The sequence below is a fragment of the Anarhichas minor genome, unplaced genomic scaffold (assembly GCF_050575085.1).
Source record: "Anarhichas minor isolate MPS153535 unplaced genomic scaffold, ASM5057508v1 ptg000030l, whole genome shotgun sequence".
In the NCBI taxonomy this organism is placed as follows: domain Eukaryota; kingdom Metazoa; phylum Chordata; class Actinopteri; order Perciformes; family Anarhichadidae; genus Anarhichas; species Anarhichas minor.
In genome coordinates, this window is record NW_027466476.1 from 442,751 (window position 1) to 466,587 (window position 23,837).

General features: G+C 43.1%; 1 protein-coding gene across 1 annotated transcript in view; it reads right to left on the reverse strand.

Annotated features, from left to right (window-relative positions):
* arb2a (ARB2 cotranscriptional regulator A) overlaps positions 1 to 23,837 on the reverse strand; it is a 144,013-nt gene that overhangs the window by 107,427 nt on the left and 12,749 nt on the right. The window contains exons 5-6 of the mRNA XM_076104725.1: positions 19,060 to 19,125; positions 17,352 to 17,543 (exon numbers count right to left, since the gene is read on the reverse strand). Of these exons, the coding sequence (XP_075960840.1) occupies positions 17,352 to 17,543; positions 19,060 to 19,125 (258 nt within the window). The remainder of the gene's footprint in view (positions 1 to 17,351; positions 17,544 to 19,059; positions 19,126 to 23,837) is intronic.

A 23,837-nucleotide genomic window follows, 5' to 3' on the forward strand; every position in this document is an offset into this window, starting at 1 on the left:
TGTGTGTGCGCACCAATACAAAAGACTACGTTTATAATCTCACAGCATTCTGCTGTAATCCCTCATCCTCTCCACCGGACCCTGAGGATGGGTTTAAGGGCCACTTCAGGTGTATGTGTGTAGGGGGGGGGGGGGGGGGGGGGGGCACTGTGGTAATGTTCTTTACATTGTTGTATATGTTGTAGATGAACTTACAAAGAACACTAAAGAATATTGAATTGTATAAAAGAAAATTGCTGTCATTTTAGAGGGACTAAGATCTTTGTTTAATGTTTCATGTGTGAATATAAAGTAAATACACAAATAACATCTATTACCAGTCTGAATCAATGGCTGACGCACTGAAGCCACACTTTTACTTGAAGTATCAAATATCGAAATGAGAGCTCATCACTGATGCTTCAGTTTGTCACAACACAAACAGATTGGCAGTCCATATCATCAATATCATCAATAGCTTTGAATCATTTACAGGCGTAGCTGACACATCTAGGACAAAGCATTTATAACATCCCATTTTAAATGACAGTAGTCATAAATCTGATCCCATTAAAAAAATATTTGGTTGTCTTTTATTTCTGAAAATGTCCCTACTGCTGAATATGTAAACTCTTCAGTTTCCCGGCCACTCAAACTTTCTTTTCCTGTGATAAACAGATATTATGGTGAAATCAACTATCTCCCTTCTCAGGATACCCGGTTTAGTGCATCTGGCCAGCTCTTTGGACTGATTTGATTTTCAGGCTGTGAACAAGACCGGCACTTGTAATACTGGGGTTTGGTAGCCGGTAGAGCAGGTAATCCAGGTTTACCATCGTTGTAGCTCAGTGGTAGATAGGTGAACTATTGAACCCTGTCCCTGCAGCTGAAGCTCGGTAGTGTAGCAGGCTAATTAGCCAGTCGCAGGGATGAGAAAAAAGAAAAAAGAAAAAAAAAGAGATATCTCTCTCTTCCTCCCCTGCTCCAATTCTACTTCTTTTCATCTCTCATTCATGAGCCCTTGGTGGTGCCCTTGGCATTGGGTATGTAAACTATCAATTCATACCATCACACACAGACTCAGGGCTGGCATTATAAAGCCATAGCACATGTTGCATAATGAGCACACAGCTTAATGAAGTTGTTTCAGAGGTGATGCTGTGTGGAAAAGAAAAATCTATCATTATTTCACAATCCTGAGACATATTTTTTTTTATGTGAATTTAAATGTAGTTTTTAGGATGTTATTTCAAAGATATCCTTTAGATGCTATGATTTATCGAATCCATTGACCGTATGAAAACATCGACGTAGTCTTCGTGACGGCACCCATAAGTTTCTGAAGAGCCAAAATAAAGCTACAAAGAGGGCGGCCTTTGGAGCCTTTTCGAGTAAACAAACGTGTGTCAAGTAGAAGAACTATTTAGCCCTGTTAAACGTCAACAAGAGAAAACATACGGGATCGATCTTATACCATTGTATTCAGTGAGCTATTATAACTTCATTGGTAAGTTGTGGACGTAGCACAAAACAACACAACATACAGTCAGCCATCTCTTAAAAACAGCCAGATTAACTTGTACCAGGCTGTAAACATGTTTCTTTCTGCTGTAAAGTTGGGCATTTTAACATGGAGGTCCTTGAAGATGCCTCAAGTTGTCATTCCATGAACTGCAGTTTTTGGCACTTCAAAACACACAGTGGTGCTGGTTTAACCAGGATTGGTTGCATGCTCTAATCCAGCTCAAATAAACAGCACCATGTCCTGTCTTCATCCCTTTTCTTTACTTCTGATTTACAGGAAAGCATAATTTCACCAAGAATCACCAAACAAGTATCTTTGGATTCTGGACTGTTGGCCTGACAAAAAAAAAAAATTGTGTTTTTCAAAATGTTCAGGACAATTCATTTAAAATAATTATTGGTAGCCCTAGAATCAAGACTTGGTCAGACAAAATAAGGAATCTGAATACAAACTTGGGCTCTGACACATTTTGATGTTTTGTTTTCGCAATTTTCTTAAACTTCACAGACTAAACAATTAATTTAAAATAATAACTGGCAGCCCGACAATTAAACACCTCTGGTTATCGTTATCTGTGCATTTTAAATAATTGTATTTCACCCACAGTCTCTCATTCAATTAATCAGGGACACAGAAGTGGAAAATATCCAGGAAACATACGGAGAGAATATGTTCCGGGTCTTCCAGCAAAAAGATGGTTGGGCTGGATGGCTGAGAGAGAAAGTCAATCCCACCTCCTGCTGAGGGAGAGAAGAGTGCTGGCTGCCGACAGGCACACCACCTGACTACCACACAGCTACTGATTTGAAACGACAAGTCAAGAGATGTCAGGAGTAAATAAGAGAGAGATATAGAGAGTAAAAAAAAAAGAGGGAACGAGAGAAAGAGAGAGGTAATAGATTTGAGAGTGTTTTCGGGGAGTAAACAGATGGAGTAAACACAGCACGGGGGAAACCAGGGGACTCCCACCGAACCCGCTCAATGTGTCACTGACACTGCAGAGCAGAATCAACAAAGTGCTCTGAGGGCAACATGCACACATACATACGCACACACCCACACAATCACACACAGTTCACCAATTGGCAGGATGCTGGGACCCAGAGCTCCTATCCAGAGCAGTGACAGGCACATGGAGAACAAGCTGGCTGACAGCCCATGACAAGTCCTCAGCTAGTGGAAAAGGAGAAAGGCATCTCCTACTCTACTTTCTAACAATGGCTTTAACAAGTGGTCTGAATATGTGTGGGTGAAAATACAGTAACGCTGATATTTTCAAGATATTCATTGTGAAATATATATACGCTCTGTATTGAGGCATAGCTATAATTTGCCCCCTCTCATCTCCTGATTGCGATCTAAACCTCATTCTAGTACCCATCTGTATTGCTTCTCTCTCCAATTTCATCCGTGCCCCCAGACCTGCTTGCACGCCCAAACTGTGCTGCGGTGTGCCAGGGTACCAACAGGCCTGTAGGCCTGTCCAAGAGAGAGAGAGAGATAGAGAGGAAGAGAGAAAGAGGAAAGGTAGCCAATTAAGATTGGGTAATTGGAGAGTGAATGTGAGAGTGCGCGTGTGTGTGTGTGTGTGTGTGTGTGTTCGTGCACACTAGTATGGGTGAATGCCTGACTTCAAGCAGCTGTAAATGCACTTGCTCTAGTGTGTGCATGTGTGTATGCGTGTGGTGCCACAGGCTGTGCACACAGCCAAACTTAATTTAGCAGGCCCAGGTTTTTAACACAGGCCTGAAGCTAGCCAGCAAGCTATAGCTGGACCAGGGAGCCAGAAGTTAACAGGCCCATTGCTCTCCTAAACCCCCTGAGATCTTGGTCCCGCCCTGAGGTGTGAAAGAACTCATTTAGTCATTGATGACCATCACTGATCACATCCTTGTGGTCATATCTTTCCATCAGGCACTTCATTACAATAAAGCTTTATGCAGCAAAAACTCTCGCCAGCAGACTTTCAAGACCTTGACAGTTGACAATGCTAAAAGAGGTACAGGGACCATTCAGCTGTCATTGACAAAACTTCTGACATGGTTCGTGATTGTTTGCGAAACTGACATTTTGGAAGACTGCTACCACTTGCATTGCTGTATACAGTCTGACAGACTCTGCTTTTAAGCCATGAACAACAACAGAGGACAACAAAGGTGGAAATATCCGACATATTTCTGTTTTCTCCATGTCCCCTGGAAGGGGAGCTGAAAAGACATGCTACTTTTGTGTATATGAGTGTCTGCAGTACCCATGTGGAATGTATATGTGGTGCATGTGTGGTATCGGGGCTGAGAAGGATGTGGCAACATGGAGTTTTTGTAGTGCAGTGGGGCATGCCCTTGACGTTGTTGTCACTGATAAAAACACAGGCGCAGCAACAGTCTGAACACAAGCACACACCTTGATCATTGGTGTGTATGGGAATTCACGCCTGGGGACTTAACACAACAAAACAGTGTTGGATTGTGTCTGAGCCTCCAAACAAACAAACAAGTGCCAAACTAGCTAAGCAAACAGCAACCCAAATGTTCCCTTATTTAGCTATGGAATTAATAAATATTGCATCAATGAAAAGTAGATCAATTACGAATGACGGTGGGTAGATGTAGCCTTAAGCTAAAGATTGCAGAGTGACAATCAAACTAAGCATAGCATGAGGCATGTGTGCTTGTGCACGTATGGAGGAGTGTGTGTGTGTGTGTGAATGCATGTGCACACTTCACACTGCCTCTCTGCACGTCTCAGTGTGTGTCGTCTTATTCTACGAGGTAATAGGCAGTCAGCTTCACAGCCAGAGCATGACCTAGAAAGTGAAACCACATGGCAAGGGACTAAATGTGTCACATGGGCTCAATCATTTTCTCTCTCTCTCTGAAGAGAGAGAGAGACAGAGACAGAGAGAGAGAGAGAGACAGAGACAGAGACAGACAGAGAGAGACAGAGAACTTCTACCAACCCGCTGCACTCAGAAGCTAATTAAGTCATTTGAAATAGCCACAGAGGGTACCTGTATGCAATCTAGCCAAGGCAAAGGGTTGATGAGGCTCTGCAAGGCCCCAGGCTAACTTCAAAAAGAAGGTAAAGGAATGGAATGGAAGACAAGAGGAAAAGGAGAAAGAAGGAAGAGGAAAAAAAAGTGGAGTGGATTTTTTAATTGAAGCCCAACTTGAACAAAAGCGTGTGTCTGTCCTCTGTGTTGTGCAGCAGGGAGAAAAAAAAGGTTAGCATGCCCACAGCTGTGTGTGTCCGCTCACACTGGCTCTCAATGGGCAGCAGGTGGGAAGATGCAGGCATGGAGGGATGGAAGGGTGCAGAAGAAAGGCTCCAGATAATAACTGAGAGTTCACTGAGCAGCCATGTCATAAGGTGTGCGTGCGCGTGTGTATCCATAAACTCCCTATGCCACACACACACACACGCGTGTGCTTGCTCTGTCCCTTCTTAGACACATGCTGTAAAAGGGACACTTTCTGATCACCAGTGTACACACACTGAATTAAAATGTACAGACGACAGCGGCGGATGGTTACATACAGACAGAAAAGGGATTAAACTGAGAAGCTCAGTCAGATGAGGAAATAAAGATAGAGAACTATAATTCCAATCCAAAAGATTTCCAAACCACAAACGCTTAAGGAAATCTGCAGTTGCGCTTGATCAGAACACACACATCAGAGGGTTTTGTGCCCTAACATGCAAGCCCGGCGACACCAGCGACTGAACTGGGTCACACACACACACACACACACGCACAGTATAGACTGCGGCATTGGCAGCATGGTGATCACAGGAGAGGGCAGACAGGGGGCTGGATGTAGAGTGATTGGACTATTCTAGGTCAGCTCTCCTGACAATGCAACACTGTCTCCTTATGTGGTGGAGTAAAGGATAAAGGCGGTGTTTGGCCTGACATTACAGCTACATGTTCCAAAAGGAACACCTCCTACATACAAACACACACACACACACACACACACACACACACACACACACAGATTACAATTGCAGTCAGAGCCAAAAACATATCCTAAAGCACATACACACTTGAAAGCATGTTCTAACTAAGTATACATGTGCACACACATCTGTGGCAAGGAGGTTTAGGGCAGGTTCAAGACCCCATCAATTTGATACACCTCTCTCTCTTTTTCTATCCCGCTCTAATAAAGCTGTATGCAGCAGATCTCCTCTGCAGCCTATAGAGAGAGATCAGCCTGTGGACTTCAAAGGGGTTGCAACTAGGTCACCACAAGACACTGCAGTCAGCGAGAGCACAGTCTCTGGTCTGAGACATCTCACTTCTCTCCCTTTCCCTTCTCTCTCTCTCCTTCCCCATCCCTCTCACTCCGCCAACCTCTCTCTCGTTCCCTCTCTATACAATGATATCAGTAAAATTAAAATGGATTATGGCGCCTTTCTCTCTTGTCATCCCCTGGGGTTGTAAAGCACCATGTCACGTTACTGTTACTATAATGTTACTTCTTTATCACTGTCCGTCGAAGCTGGTGCTCAGCAGTTTAAGTAATGTTTAATTTAGACAGAGCGAGAGAAACGGAGAGCGAGAGAGAGACAGAGATACCAAGAAGGAGAATGCAGTAACAGCCCAATCCTCCATGGTCACACACTGCCATCCTGATCTGTCAAAGGCCAAAGAGACAGTGACTCCAAAGGCTACTGCACTGCACTTTGGATAAAACCGCCACAGAGTCAGTTTGAGAGGTGAACAGGAAACAGGAACCTTAGAAAGAGAAGAGAGAAAGGAGAGAGGAAGAGAAACTCAGAAGGTTGAGTTTGTACAAGGTCAGAATGAACAGAGAGATGCGGGGCCACGGCGCCTCTCGGAACAAAGAACAAAACTCCAGAAAACCGCCACAAACATCTTAAGATGGCTACAGAGGGGATGAGGGGGAGGCAGGAAGACAGGGGAGGTACACTTTCATCAGGTAAGTGAAGGACATACTATACAGTAGCTACACACACACACAACAACTTACTACATCCTGATTTCTGGTGATGGGAAACCACATATGAAAACATATTTGAGAATGATAAAAGGGCTTTCATTTATAGGCAGATGGGAGTTTGTGAAACTGTGGTTGTATTTTCGCATTTGTGCGTGCAGATGTATTCAGTGTACGCTTTTTGGACACCCATCTGTGTGGCTTCTGGAAGTGGTGTTCATGTTTGCTTTCCCTTAATGCCAACGCTACATATCCCTTTGCATTGCATTAATCTTGACTGAAGGGCAGAATTTGCCACATTTGCAATGGAGTGAACTGAAGCAGGATTTCTCACGGTGTGAGGAAAGACCAAGTTGGGAGCAGCACACAGCTATCCTGGAGCAGCTGGCAGTTATCTCACACACTTTGGTCGTATACAGCACTGAAGTTATAGTAAATCTTGATTTCGGTATGTCTGCCATTGACAGATTTATTTACACGGTGCCGGCACAGGAAAAGTTTTCAATGTCCAAGCAAACTTCTGTTTTATTATCCTTGCAAAGTATGTGCTCACAGAGAACATCTTTTATCAATCTCTGTGAAAAGCTGAAACACGATACTTGGATTTTCTGTCCACTCAGGTAACACGTATCTACTACTGCTCCTGATGGGCAATACAGTTTATTTAGCTTATAATAGAACTATTAGAACCCACTAGTCACCACAAGAACGTCAAATCAACAGTGCACTGATTATAATATGATCGTTAAAGGTGTGCTGATCGATCGACACGAATTATAAAAGGTCATAAGAGAGTAGAGCTACATGCCCAGTAGCAGTACCTCTGGCCTGGTTCTTTAGTTGGACTTTTATTTATTAGCACATTTCTAGTATTCTGACCACTCAAAGTGCTTTACCATACATGTCAACATTCTTACATTCACACGTACATTTATACACTGATGGCAGAGGCTGCCATACAGGTAAGGCTGCAAGATAATGTCCAAATTTATAATCATGATTATTTTGAGCAATATTGAGATTGTAATTATTTATCAGATTAGGGCTACAATTAACGATTACTTCCGTCGTCGATTAATCTGCCCATTATTTTCAAAATGAATCAATTAATCATTTGGTGCATAAAATAAAATCAGTTCAATATGATATAAAACAGAGAAAACTCTTTCTTTCTATCGATTGACTACGGGATTAGTCGACTACTAGTTGCAGCTCTAATCACCATTATTCCTTGATTGAAAAATAATGTTTTTGCTGCATGACAGCTCCCCTTTAAGTAAAGTAAAACATCTTCATTGCCCCCTGATGGTAGGCTGTTCGTTTTTGAAAGCGCTAGATTTGATATGCAGCAGAGTTCATTTGAGCGGAGCACGCATTTTAAAACGTCAATATTGCTGTTGATCACGTTCATTTAATTGTGGGAAGACAAAATCGTTTAATATTTGATTGTGCGGCCCAACATACAAGGTGCCACCTGCTCATCAGACTATAATCTAATCATTCACACACACACACACACACACACACACACACACACACACACACACACACACACACACACACACACACACACACACACACACACACACACACACACACACACACACACACACACACACACACACACACACACACACACACACACACACACACGCGCAAATCTAGGGTTCAGTATCTTGCCGAAGGACACTAAGACATACGAACTGGAGGAGCCGGGGATCAAACCACCGATCTTCCGATTAGTTGATGACCCACTCTATCTCACCCACAGCGTCAACACCTCAGTTATGCACACACTGAGATGCAATTACTGTTTGTATGCAGAACACTACACTATACGAGTATGTTGCTTATGTTTTGTGTGAGGACTTGATGAATCAAATAATGGGTCAATGTCCTGCTTGGTCAATAACATTGATAGAATATTAGCAACCAAAGTTAGACTTTGAAAGAGTTAATCTACTGCTTACGTGTGCGTATATTTCGGTCTGTTTTACAGGCCCTTCTCTCACTTTAGGGACCACTGCAGATGCTGCCTCATACTTGACTCATACAGTAAGCTGATGAAGAGCAGCATGGCAGGGCCTTCCCGGAGACAAGCGACACTGTCCTCTCATGGCATCCCAAACAGATTCCTTTGTTCTTACTCCTGCATTTGCTTCATGGCAAGTGTATTTGTGTGTACAGTATGTGGGTATGAGTGACTGTGTGTCGCTGTGTTTCTGGGTATGCGCCGTGGCGTACTGTGTTTCTGAGCTCAGGTTGACATTCGTTTGACTGACATCGGGGGCGACAGCAGCACAGTGGCATATGGTAACCGCCTGCTAACCGCTAAAACTTGACATCAGCGCAAACAAGTCAGCCAAGCGTGGCATAGTGTGCTCCTAAGAGGGTTAAGGGATAGGCTGTCAGCATACAGCGGGATAATAACACCTATCATGAGCACCATAATACCAGATAAAGGGGAGGAGACTCACACCAAATACACAGGTTGGTGTTGACTCGGATGAAACTGATGACAAGTTTCGCAAAAAAAGTAATGTATACACTAGAACCGATCTAAACATGTGTTGTATGGTTGTTGGTGAAGAAGTTCAGATCCTGATCTCAGCGTTTTTTTGCATTACAAAAAGCAGAAAAGTAAAGAGATGCGTTGAGCCATTAACTCATTAACATGAATCACACATCTAGTGTGTTTACATCGGCAACTTTATTTTAAGTCCCCCTATTTAGCATTTACAAGCAGTACATAAATATCGAATAAAAATGGTTTATGAAACACCATGATGTAGTAAGCAGCAGATATAAATGTTTATTTATGTATTTGTCAACATCTAGAACCCCCATAAAGTGGAGGTTGCTATATTAACTGTTAATTAAAGCCAATAAAGTAAACACAACTGTAATTATATCAAATGTGTCTTCATGGGAGAAGTCATATTTGTTGACAAATACTCTACACCTTCAACATGTCTTTGCTTATACATATGGATGGCAGACACATATACAGAAACATACAGTTATCTACTGACCCACTGAGCTGTAGAAGACAAAAGAGCTGCAGAACGAATCCGATCACAGATGCCATCTCTCCTCATTGTCTGTCTCTCTCTCTCTCTCTTTCTTTCGCTCTGACACAAAAGCACACATATCTTGAAACACTGAGACACCACCATCACCGCCATCACCGCCATGATCTGATGTACTGAAATGTACATTTCCCATCCACAGAGAATGCAGGACAATATCAGTCTCAAATGATAGATAAGCCTATAAATACAGATTCCATCTTCGATGTCTGGTCACATACTGAGACAGGAATAACACAAAAGCAGACGGCTAGAAGGTACTAACACATACGGGTAAACACAGATAAAACCGCAGCCTCAAATAAATGTATGGCCTCTCACTTAATTACAAATAATTCAGTGAGCCAAATCATTGAAAAGCTGGTTTACATGGCTGAATAGCATCATGTTGTTACCATAAAACAAAAACAAATATCAGTCTCCAAAACTTACTTCAAATGTCTACGGAAAACCAGAACAGCCCTCCAGCATTTATTTTCATTTCTAACCACAGAGTCGGCACAAAAAGTATTAGCTAAAAGATTTGTTGTTGTTTGCCTCTAACCCTCGTACCCCCTAGAACCCTGGTAACCCCTATTTAAGCACCGAGTTTCCTCTCATCGATCAAAGTGTGGCGCACACGGTGCAGGGGCATGACACTGGCACTGGAGAGCTTACAGCAGGGTTCAACTTTGACCCTAAGAGATGCTCAGTGGCTGATTTTGTGTGTGTGTGTGTGTGTGTGTGTGTGTAGTGTAAATTCACAGTAATTCACCTATCTGCTCACCGCTAGCTCCTCACAAAACTCAATTTCCCCCTGAAACGTCCACAGCTCAGCACTTTTAACCTGCGATGGAGGATACATGTCAAATTTACAAGGATGTGTGTGTGTGTGTTTGTGTCTGCATGTAATATCAACTGACTCAAACACATACGGTACCATCCACCCAACTGCAAGCAAAAAATGTTTCCGCTGTCAGTGAGTGCTGCTGCACAGGTTGACGAAATGTGCAAAAGATTGTTTCAGTGCGAAGGATTTTTCAGTGCGTGTGCGTCGTTTATATGTGTGTGTTTGTGTGTGCGTGTGTGTGTGTGCGCGCATTGGCCATAGAGAAGTGTTCCCAGTGAGAGAGTGAAGAGGTATCCACCACACACTGCCTGGGGCCCATTGGAAGAGAGACTAAACAAGACCTTCCCATTGGGACGCACACACACAGCCTGCAGCTGCAAATGACCTACTACCCACCTCACACACACACACACACACACACACACACAAATAGATAAAGCCTTTTTGATGGTATAATTTGTTAATTTAAAGAGAAAAAAGATAAAGTCAATTATCACACATGGGCTAAAAAATTTCACTCCCAAATAATGTTTCACAATTAGATCAAAGTCTTCCTTTTTCATTTTCTTTTGTTTTTCATCCTCATCCCCCAAGCAGCATGGTGGCATGAGCAGCCGGGAAACTGACACACCAAACAACTCTCAACAACTTTATCAACCACGCATATACAGTATGTTTGAACGCGTGTGTACATACCGTACGTTCAGAAAGTAAAAGTTTCTCTTTCCCTCCGAGTGTGTACAAACTACTGTAACAAACCAACTGCTAGATCTGAACTCGTCATGTTCAGTTTTTTAATCTACAGCAGCAGTTCCCAAACTTTTTTTAAACAAAGGCTCCACAGCGACACACAAACACACTCTCTTGCACCCCTTTAAGCTGAGAATGTCAGAGTAAATATCTATTATCTGCATTTATTTTAGGTCTGTTCTCCGTGAAAAAGTGGGATACAATGTTATCAAAAGGGAACCACAAAAATTGGAAACAAATCGTGCCACATCCCTGGACAGTTTTTATGGCACCCCGGGGTTCCGCAGCCGCCACTTTGGGAACAACTGATCTGAAGCGCTATGTTTAAAGTCACACTATTCAAATTGGATTACTTTTAGAGGAGGAATCCTCTAATGCAATTTGCATGTGCTATGTGAGTAAATACAGAGGCACTTTACACAAAATAAATGATATCTGCACAGTAAAATTGCAAGAGTTAATTTGCTGTGCCTCTGAAAGTGTTAAAATAACTTCCTGTGTTTATGGAGGCCAATCAACACTAATTAACACCACACAATTTGCTGTGTGTTTTCCCTTGAATCTCTGCGCTTACCCCAAATGTAAAATGTCATAATGCATGCTCCCCCTCCAACACTTGAGTGAATTATGTATCTGGCAGATTTGCAATGGATGCAAATTACAGATGCCACTGGTAATTATGATAATGACAGGACCTCCCAAAAGAAAATCCATTTTAAATAGGGCTTAATACTGAATGCGAAGAACATGTTCTACACCCATGACGTATAGAAACAATGATAATAACCATGTGCTATGACCTTTTAGCTACAGTGTGTGTTTAGAAAATACCTCAAACCCATTGTAAACTGTCGTTCTCATTCATCAGTGTCTTGTGAAACAATAGCCTGTGTGTTTTCCTAAAGGAAGCCTGAGGATGAACATATCTTCTTCATATCGTTCTCTGACTGACAAATAAAGGCTCCCTGCCAAGAGAAACCCAATGAGACCACAATCAATATACTGCTACAAGGTGTGTGCGCACACACATATACACACACACACACACACACACACACACACACACACACACACACACACACACCCACACACACTACACAGACAGGGGATGATGTACGATTACCCGGAGCACATAACAATCAGCTGCATGCTCATACAGTATGCACACACTCATGTACTGCATGTACACACACACACACACACGGAGCCATGCACACTGAAAGACACTTAACATGCAAATTTCGTTTTACAACAGGGACAGCACTCCATTGTTCATCTGGACTAAGGGGGGGGCAGATAGATAGATAAATAGCTCTCTAGATATCTAGCTTGGACCTCAATTGATGGGATTTCACATGCGGCAGCAGCAGTGCTGTTAGGACAGGGAATACCACCACAAAATAATGTTTTTTCTCCCTCTGATCAATTTTTAATTTGGCCTGTGCAGCCGAGCCCTTGGCGGGCCTGGCCCCGGTAATTATGGTGGGTTATTGACAGCTACCTTCCCGCGGGATGCTATTTAAAAGAGGTTTAACCCCAGAGCAAGTCCAGGCCCCACACCCGCCTTTGAAGGTGTCAAGTGCATTGATCTGAGCTGCGGGATGTGCTGGGACCTTCCCACCTGGAGGTGTATGTATGCCTGTGTGTGTGTGCGTGTGTGTGTGTTTGTGTATTGCTTGCAGGGCTGCTATTACAAGGCCATGGCAAGAGGGCGCATCTTTTGACCTCTCCACAAACACACACACACACACACACTTACATACAGAAACTGTCCTCTGGCTAAACCTGGCTGGCTGGAAAGAATGATATCTTGTCTAGCCTCTGTAGCCACCTGATGCCCCAAGATAGGCTGTACACGCACTGTATGTACAATGTTGTAGCTGGGCTGCACACTCACACACATACAAACAGGTTAACGCACAGCTCGGGGGGGAATTAGAGGAACTAATGAGAAAGGAGGAGGAGGAAAAATGGTGATTGGAGAGACAGAGAGAGAGATATCCTCACAGCACGCAGGCCCGTGACACAACACAGGCAGGTGCCAGAGTGTGCAGCTGATGTTGAAGAGGACATCATCAAGCTAAAAAAAAAAAAAAAAAAGGGTGGGCAGCATGTTAGAAACTAAAAGAGGATTTCTGTGTTTAAGTTTGTCTGCTTTGCTGCCCCCTTTCAGCCTCCCATTGAAATTCTGGGCAGATACAAACCCCTAGGCTTTTGACACACTTTTGAAAACACCACACCCCCCTCTTCCTTTCCAGTGGGTCTCCAGTGTCGAGCCTGACTCACTATCGAGAGAGAGAGAGAGAGAGAGAGAGATGGAGAGAGAGAGCTTAAGAGAAGGGGGGTAAGAAGGAGGGGGCATTCCAGGGATTATAGATCCGTTTTTGTATTAGCAACTTCTAAATTGAATTAAGTAGTTCTCGCAGACAGTTTATAGTTGCGGTTTGTGTGTGGTTGTGTGTATACATATATGCAGTTAACACTTCGGGGAGTTGTCAAGGTTGAGATTGTGGATGAATTCATTCATATTTGAAATGTTATTGAATGCACAGAAACAGAGATTAAATAAGAAACAATGAAAACTAAATTAAGACTTCTGACCATCTGAAAAAAAAACAGCACCACCAACTGAACTTCTACAGAAATCTTATAGCTGACAAAGATGACTTGTTCATCGAGAAACATATTGAGATTTTTACCCCAGACGAAAACAAAGTACTTGGAAGTTTTTCTAAACACACAGTAGCCAACAGCGAACGTCTGCAAAACCGAAAGATGGCGACTGCTGGTTAAGAAGTGATTCAAAGTAAAAGGACAAAGGTACTGGAACAATTATGGCTTCCTGCTTCTCAACTATGTTGTGTCATGAACAGATAATGGATAAAGGAGAGGTGAGGCCTCACAACAGAAGTTTTCTTTAAATTTGGACACAAACTTACACAAGTTGAAAGTCTACTATAACTAATCATCCCATCTTTCAATATCCCCTCCTCCCTTAATTACACTGACTGTAACCTCACTCTATCTCTTTCTCTATGTCCCATCCCCCCATCCCCTGCAAACTCCACAGCGCCCACCCTCCACCTCCACCATCTCAGTCTCAGGATGCAGAGCAGTGACAGGGCCAGAAGGTAATGATACAGCTGCCATGATGCAACAAGCAGACCTGTCGACTGTCAGGAATTGAAATCATGAAGGAATAAGCTGTCATTAAGAGGCCCTCTCCCAGTAGTGGAGCTGTCAGACGCCTGCCTTCTGCCTACACTCTCTCTCTCTCTCTCTCTCTCTCTCTCTCTCTATACTCCCGTCTCTCCTCTGCCAGTCCCACCCCATTTGCAGTCACTCCCTCGTCCTCCTCATTTCTCTCTTCCGGCTTCAATCCTCACTGTACCCCTCTTCTTCTTTCCACTTCCGTCCACCAATCATAACCCGCGTCTCTGTCTCTGTCTCTGCATCCCCCCCCCATCTTCCATCTCATATGATCCTCTTTCCCCCACTCAATGGTTGATGATGGAGCATCCTCCTCTCACCTGTCATTTTAACTCTAGGATACGGGAATAGAACCCCTTCTTCCAAGTGCACACACACATGCACACAAAGACAACATGCAAGACAACGTTCCCCTTAACCCGGCGGCACTTTACACTGTGGCAAATGCCACAAGCATACCATCTACCCGATGTGATGCATGTGTGTCTGTATGTTTTCTCGGTGTGCACGTGTCTCTGCGTAGATATTTTAAACTCATCTTTAACATATACATTTTGCCAGCTTATTAATGTGTCATCATCTTAGAGCAGCATGACAAAGATTGTGATATCTTTTGACAGGAGCGTGGTGGATATGGGAGGCAGAGTGAGGCGATGGGGCGTAAATGGTGTGTAAGACACAGGCTGCCCCGAGATTCACGTTGTGAGTATGTGTGTGTGTGTGTGTGTGTGTGTGTGTGTGCGCATGTATGTTGTGTAAAGGACCTGATTAACTATAGCGCAATCAGCTATTTTTCCCATCGGAAGAGAGGAAAGGCTGACTCGAAGTTCCGAGGAATATGGCTAAGAATTTCAGATGCTTTCAGGTGCTTTGACACAAGAATGTGCAAGCCAATACACACCATAGAATTGCAATGCATGCACACACACACACACACACACACACTACATTAGTAGTGAGTCAAATGTGTTTTATCTATGTATGCATGTGCTTGCTCATGTGTTTTGCAAAGCCACAAGCTCCCCCCATATTTGCAGAATGCACTCCGGTTGACCCTTTGCTGCGCGCTTTGAATTTCCAATCAACTTCTCATGAGTAACTTCGCATGAGCCGCACTCGAGGCAACTGATTGTTGACACGAAACATTGGTGGAAAATGGAGCCTCATCTAAACATGATAAAAACGTATGCTCAAAATGCCAACATTTGACCCAACACTGTACTTAGCTAAATTTGTAAATCCAAAATAATGTCTAATTGTCTGTATTTGCTGTGTCACAGACCTGTCATTCCTCTGAGCTGTCATTCATTTGGGAATTTTTAGATCAAACATGTTTCATTCTGTGGGTGCTACGTTCCTGTAAAATTAAGGTAACAATTTAAAAGTTCAATCAATAATTCACCTTCTTTCTTCAGATTGTATCGCAGCTGTAACTCTTGAACATTACAATAAAAAAATTACATCCACACAAATTTCATGGTATGGCATAAAAAAAAACACAAACAAGCCAGTAATAGTTCATGCGGACAGCATGAATTGACTGTAAACGTGTGTGCCTGTCTTTCCAGTGCACACACAGAGTACAAGGCCCGTGTGTGGTAAATGCCTGGATGATGATTTGTCAGAGTGTAAGAACACGATTTCTTGTTTACCATGATGAATGAGCTGCACTCGCACTACACACACCGTGTTCTCTATATCTAAGCTGTCACTTTGGCTTTTCTGCAGTGCAACCCTGCCTTCTCCAACTGTAATACCAGCTCGGGTAACTGTAATTCAAAGACTCGGGGTAGCCGAATCATCCGTTAGCACACACATGGGCACGCACGCACGCAACACAAACCTCCCCCCAGTTGCTGTACACAGCAGGAGTGGGCTTTACACAGCAGTGAAAGTCTTTATGGCATTCAGATGGACGAAACGAGGGAACAAGGGGAGAGGGAGAGCAGGATCTCCCTTAAGTCAATTTGAACAGCAGGCCGATGAAATTACACAGGTAGTCGTGGCCAGGCTGACAAATGAGCACAGAGATGGGGATGAAAATAATAAGACAGGCAGAGCCACCCTTTGCTAGCTGACACACAGATGTGATCATACGGTGGGAAAAGAAAAAGCAATCTATATTTTACATTATATCTTCCTCTCTCTCAGCTCATTCACTCATGAATACACAGGAATACATAGGAGTCACGCATTATGAGAATGCATAAATGTTTTCTTGTACAATGATGATCAGGTTGAAGAGCATGCTTCATTTAACTAACAAGATCAATACAAGCCTCAATTCTGAGTACGTTTGCACCTGTGGATGAATGTCTGCTTGTTATTACTTGCCTATGTTATTATATGATGCTGTGTGGTTCAGAAATTGCTCAGTATCATATCATTTCTCATACGACCACGGGACAAAGTTTCCTTTTCCACTCAACACTTGAGTAAATTGTACACGGAATGAAGTTCAACTGAATTGAGTCGATGCAGTACATCCTAAGTCTGAGCTATGAAAGCACACAGCAACAGCAAATAACCCACAATCACATTCAGGCCTCCAGCCAAATACAACACTCTGCTTCTGACTGTGTCACAACTCCTTCCAAAGCCCCAAAATGTCCAAGCCTGCATTTCAAATAAACATTGTGCCAAAGCAATATCCCATCAGGCTAACCGCTGTGGTGTTGGTGATACAAACGACCACACGATGAACACACCGCATGACTTGTTCACTCAGGAGAGTAAACAACCCTAACCCTAACCAAACTACCAAACGTACCAAAGATGTGTCACAGTATACTCGTTGCAAAGGAAAAGAACTAGAAGAAAAAGAAGAGAATGTAAAGTATTGAGAACTAGCTCCACGATAACATGTTACATGCAGTGTCCTCGGTGCACCAAGCCTACCCAGTCCCTCTTTGTGAAACATGAAAAAAGACATCTTGGATCAGAGATCAGAAAATCTGTTCAACATCCAACAGAATGGATTGAACCTCTTTTGTTGTGCCCCCTACCTCTATGGCTCTGGTGATGAAGGGGATTTGTGTCCCTGAGTCCAGGTCCTGGTTGATGATGAGTCTACGGGCCCACTGACCGGCCCGCACCACACCACTGCCCTGGATCAGCACCAGCAGCTTAGAAGGGTTGGATAAGGCATCTGGGCTCAGGTAGATAAAACTGGTGGCTTCATCTTCTGTAGCATCCACCTAAAGGTTCAGGAAAGCACAGGTTAGCAGAAATATGTATTCTTTTTCTCAATGATGTTCATTTGTTCTTCTCGACAGGTTTTGATTATGACATTAGAGACTTTGGGGACATTTAACTCAAAAATGAACCTTTGCCGTTTCCATGCAACGGCAGCTAAAGGTGATCAAATTGTGATTTCTGCTGCTTCAAAGAATCTTCTGATAATGATTATGAAGTGAAACGCTGGAAATTGTCTTATGTAACACGAGTTTAATGAGAAATGACCTTCTCCTCTGTAGCCTTTGTAATTGTAAAAGCTCATATGCATAAGCACACTAATCGTCAATAATCATGATTAAAATTCAGTCTTTATGCGATTAAAACTCAGGCAGAAAGGAATGCAGACAAAAAAGAGAGGCTAAGTGAGTTGGTGAGTGTTTGTGTGCGTGCATGCGCTCCGTCCACATCTCATACTCCCTCCCAAGTATGCCTGGAAGAATCTCTAAGGAGACAAACACTGTCCATAAAAGCCATGGGTGGCAGCTGCAAGAACTTAATCCAAGCAGACAAAGAGAGCCGAGTGGGGGAGAAAATCTTACCCTTTTTTCTCTTGTGCTCCCTCATTCCCTCTCCCTATACTTGGATGTGGTTAATCTTCTTAAAATCTGTGGTCACAAGTTCAATGCCACGCAGGTGGACAGACCCACCACTAATACACAAATACGCGCACACACACACACACACACACATGCCATATACACGCAGGCGGGTGGGCAGCAGAAAAGCAGAACAGAGCAATTTTCCAGAGGAATAATGAGATAAATAGGCCAAGCAGATAAACCAGTAAAAGTGTATGGAGGCTAATGAAAGGCGCTGAGTCCCTGGCTAGGTGATTTATGGACACTGTTAGCGGTGGAGCTAACTCTGCTGTGCTTTTAAACACCAGCGCAGCCTAACACCCCTATAAACGCAGCCTGAAAAATGATCACAACTTTTATAAACAGAGAAGGAGCAGGGATGGAGGGGTAGAGGGGGGCAGAAAGAGACAAACGTGCTTCCAACAACAAATAAAAAGGGATCAAGTGTGTGCTCTGAGCCCGGATGAGCTGGGCAGAGAATAACTCTGTGATGGCAGAGTAGAAAGTCCCCTTCAGCGCGAATGAATGCAAAACAGATTAAGCATCAGCATGCTGCGCCTCTGCGCCTTTGAAATGACACGTCACAATACAGTTAATTTGTTGAGGAGACACTTTTGCACAAAGGATGTGGGCAGAGGAGGGGGTAACAGAAAGAGAGGGAGTAAGAGAGAAAGTGAGTGAGATAGAAAGAGAAAGACAAAGACTGATAGAGAATGGGGAGAGCTGACTCCTCACAATCCCCTTTTCTTTATTTGTATTTTTTTTAACAGGACACTCAATATCATAATCACACTCTGAAGCCGAAGCATTTACGCCAATTTTCATATTTAATACTCCCTTTAATCTTCAAGGGCATAATTCAAAGAGGAAAATGCCTCTTTTCACTCAGGGTACTTACTGGCAGGATTGCTTTAGTCGTGTTGCACTTTTTCTCCAACAGCTCATAAACATACTGAGTGATGATCTGGAGAGAGAAGAAAGACACGGAACACACACACACACACAGTCAGAGATTACATTGATAATACAGTCTAATACAATTAATATTTTTATACAAATCCATCCAACAAAAGCCAACTAAACTATGTATGCATGTGTGAACAAGGAATAGCAACCACCGTCATGCATGCAAACAGAATAAAAAATACTATTGAAAACCCTTGTTTGCCCTCTGGTATGAGTGTGTATGTGTGTGTACATGGGCTATACTTGAAAGAGTCTGGATCGTACTGTGTGAGCTGTGTGTGTGTGTGTGTGTGTGTGTGTGTGTGTGTGAGAATCACAGTGCAGTTAGAGTGTTGAGGTTGTAAGTGCCAGGAGAGGAAATCTCCTGTACAAGCGAAGGGCTGATGTAAGTTATGTTTATCCCCGCAGCCACAGCACTAAAGAACCTTGTATACCGAACCATTCCAACCCCAGGCCAAGCCTTTCATGGTTCAGTGACATTAACAACTTTCTTCTCCATTTTCCTTATTTCTTCGTTCCTCCTTTTCTCCTCCCTACACCCTGCTCAGCTGAGAACAGAGAAGCACTTTGTGGAACAGATTTCGATTTTTGATCAGCTGTGAGAGGAAGACAGAGGAGTGGTGATAACAGATGACGGGGCACACTGCCGCTGGTAGTGAGCGGTGTTGGAGCTATTGTCGCTCTGATGATGTTTCACAAACACGTGCATTGACAGACGCAATGACAGGTGGACGGACCATAGGGCGAGCTGAGCAACATGCTTTCCTGCTCTGTGGTGACATCTCACTTTGGTTGGCTTTTGAAGCATCAGACTTACTAATTCAGGAAACCAAAGGCCAGCGGTGAAGAGCTACAAAGAGAGAGTGGCCAACTGACTGACCCCAAACACAAACAGAGATCAACCAGAGACTGTCACGTCTTGCTGCACAGAGTGGCATGATGCTCAGATCACATGCATGTGGAGAGAGGGGTGAAATGTTAACAGGTCAACATTAACACATTAAATGTAATAGAGATGGATCATGGGTCAAAACATCCACACAAAGACACAAATCGGCTATTCAACATAACAGCTTTCTTTTAAATGTTAATATTAACCATCAAAAAACTATAAAACTGTACAAAATATGCAGTCTCCAGTTTAAACCAGAGACATTCACAAGCAACTAGTGTGTTTTTGGAGCCAATCAAAAGTAAACGTGCCCCGTGTGTAAGACACAGTACATAGAACAGAGGTGAAGTAAAGCTACAGGAAAATAACGCTGAATGTCAAAAAACATCCTGAAAGCAGGAAGCTAGACTCAGTCAAACTAACGAGACAACATTTCTCCAAGGTCCGTAGAGTGAGAAAATCTCTGCCCTCAATGTCGGCATGACTATTTAAAAAAAAGTAACGGATTAATACCAAAAAGCGAGTATTTTTGGCACATACAAATCAAAAATATTTTCATTTGACCACGCTCTGAAATCTCAACCAAGGGACAATTAAATGATCTATATCCGTAAATCACATGTTCCAAACTCCAAACTCTTTTTAAATGGCATGAATCGGCATTTTGAAGCAAAAGAAAGAACGACAAAAGGCCACACACAAATTAGGAGTACTCCAAAAAAAAAAAAGAAGCTTTTGCTCAAATCAAATGTGAATCCTCATGATAATCATAATATTATCATGCTCTTTCATCCACAAAAAAAACTCAATGCTAACTTGGTTTACTGCTTAAAAGAACAGCATGCAAGAATATCATTAGGCACCAGACAAATATTAGCCTTATGACAGTCAATCAAAGGCCAGCAGACGGACCAAATGAGAGGATCGATTCTAGCATTTGACCCTGTGAAGGGGGAGAAAGTGCTAGAGGAGCTAAAACAACCCCACCTCATCCAAACCCACCAAACCTCCAACAGCTAATTCACTAAAATGTCAGCCGGTCTGATGAAGACTAAAATGATTCCAGGCCTCAGTATGCTAGTGTTTAATGACATCAATAAGCCTCACAGGAAATTTCATTTGCACTAGGATATTTGTTCAGTGCCTCAGGTGGCTCGAGAACCATCTGATATAGAATAAGGAGAGAGACTGGGGAACAAGAGAAGAGAGAAAAGTGGAAAGAATGCAAGTTTCGCTGTGTAAATGCGTTTCCACTGATAAAAGGGTACTGTAGATCATGAATAAGAATCTAATATCCAAGCTTGTATACAGACTGTGTGGTCATCTGTATGCTTAAGTTCATAATAAAAACCTGCAGCCAGATTACCTTTGCGGTAAACACGATCCAAAGTAAGAGTTGAAAAAAGAACAGACTTAGAGCAGAGCCATACAACTCAGAAAAAACAGAGACACACACAAAAACATACACACACACACACACACACAACCTCCTTCTGCGTGGGCCTCTAAGGACTATGTCTCAGCAACTGATCAGTACAATAAGAAAAGCCTCTTCGTCACCTAATTACCAATGTGTTATTAGTGCTTTAATGAAAAGCCTGCAGGAAGCAATGCTGAGTGCCTGCATTGTCGGCATCAAACGATAGGAGAAGCATGAGGAGTGGATTTACCACATAATATAAGACACACAAAGAGAAGGGATGTAAGGGTGGTGAGAGACAGAGAGAGAGATACAAGCTGCCTAAATCATTTCAAATCAATAGGTTTCATGGCCATAAACATGCTTACAATGTCCTTCTTATCTGCTACAAATGTGTAATATCATTCAGGCTGACAAGATATGGGTGCAACACAGGCAGCAACCTCCGGTTCTGCCGAGTGAAGCCAATGCAGAAGTGTCTTAAAACTTGCATTCTCTCTGCTGTCCAGCAGTGCACGACCCCTCCAGTTGTAAAAAGAAGTCTGATTGTATGGAAGTCAATGAGAAAATGACCCTACTTCTCACTTGATTTATTACCTCAGTAAACATTGTAAACATGAGTTTATGGTCTCAATGGCTAGTTTCAAGTCCTCTTCATTACAGCATGATGCTCATTTAGTAAATGATGGTCCCATTTAGAGTAAAATAGACCATAAAGTGGAGTATGCTTTAGGGCGGGCTTACCGTGATTGACAGGTCGCTCCCGCTACCAGAGCCATATATCACGTCTCTACGTCACTCCTCAGCATTCCAAATATGGTAACTTCCCGTTCAAAACAACATGGCGACGGCCGTAATCCAAGATGGCGACGGCAAAATCGCCGAACTTGAGGATTCATAACGTCGGTCCACAAATCAATGGGTGACGTCATGATGACTACGCCCACTTCTTATGTACAGCCTATGGTGCAACATTATCTGAAATGTCAATGTAAGATAAAATTCTATCATAAAGAGTGAGGGCCAAAGTCCGAGACTGAACAATTTTTACATCCAACGACAGAGCAATGGCCATGAGTCACAGTTTACGAAACGTTTATAACCCTCACTGACAAAGTCAGCCTTCAATAAGGTTAAAAGAGCAAAAACGGGTAAAAGTGGAGTTTCAATCGACCATAGGACAGCCGGGTGATGGTGTATCCTCGAACAACAGCGAGCTTTCTACATGACCGTGAGAGCGGTCGTGGGAGAGTCTGAAGTAGACCTTCTGCGGCTGAGGTCACCTCTGTGTGTGTGTGGTTTGTTTGTGTAGAGGAAGCATTGTGGCGATGGAGCAAGACGAGGGGGATCAGGGAGGAAGGAAGGGACTTAGAGGAGGGCTCAGTGGGAGGAAAGAAGGAAGACAAGAAGGGGGACATGGAGAAGCAATCCCCAGGAGCCAGAAGTTTGTGCCAGCTCCCACTGCATTGAACAGCTGAGAGGACACGGGATGGATGGGGAGAGAACAGTACAGTACATGGCCTCGATAAGAGACCTTTAAGTGGGTGGGCTGTGACGTCAACTGCTTGCAAACTTCAGGCCATCCCCATACCAATCTCTTCATCACTCTCACTCACACACCAAGCCAAGTTCTTAATGAAGACCATTGTGGCTGCAAGTCGATATGTTCTTAACATAAAAGGTTAAGCTGGTCAACAACAATGAAGAATCTGAGGTAATTGTAGGGGAGGATCTGAAACCTGCACTGGGAGAGGATCGTAAAACATGACCGCATGTCGCTGTAAGTTTCATCAAGAGAGATTTAAGACCAGATTAATAATGTCATAGTGAAATATAGAATCAAACATACAAATATTTTGAGTTATCAGAAGTCACAGTTACGAAGCTGTTTTAAGGCCTTGTGAGGCCATTAAGCCACAGTGGTTTATCTGATTGAAATATCTCAGAGTAAGTCATGGGCACAAATATACTCAAGACAGCAGCACATACACAAGACACTCATGTACAGACACACACACACACACACACCTCTTGTCTCTGTAGTCCAGAGAGCTCTCTCCAAAAGCCACTTAGCCATAGAAACCAGAGAGCAAGAAGAGGCATCAAAGCTGTTCATATAATGAAACTGAAAAGGCTGTTCCATGCCGTATCACTGACTGCACCCAGGAAAGCATTCCTTCTTCTCCAGAGAATAGAGGAGAGGAAGAAAAAGGAAGAAAAAAAAGACAATCCCCCCCGAACAATGCAGCACAACAGCGGCAGCAAGAGCAAAGCATGCTCAAAGGGAGAGAGACTGTGAAAATGAGAGAGAGCATGAGGCAATAGAAAGGTTGTTTATTTTAAGTCAGCCTTGTGTACCAACAAAAAGTGGTATTAAAATAGAGCCTATTGTTGTGAA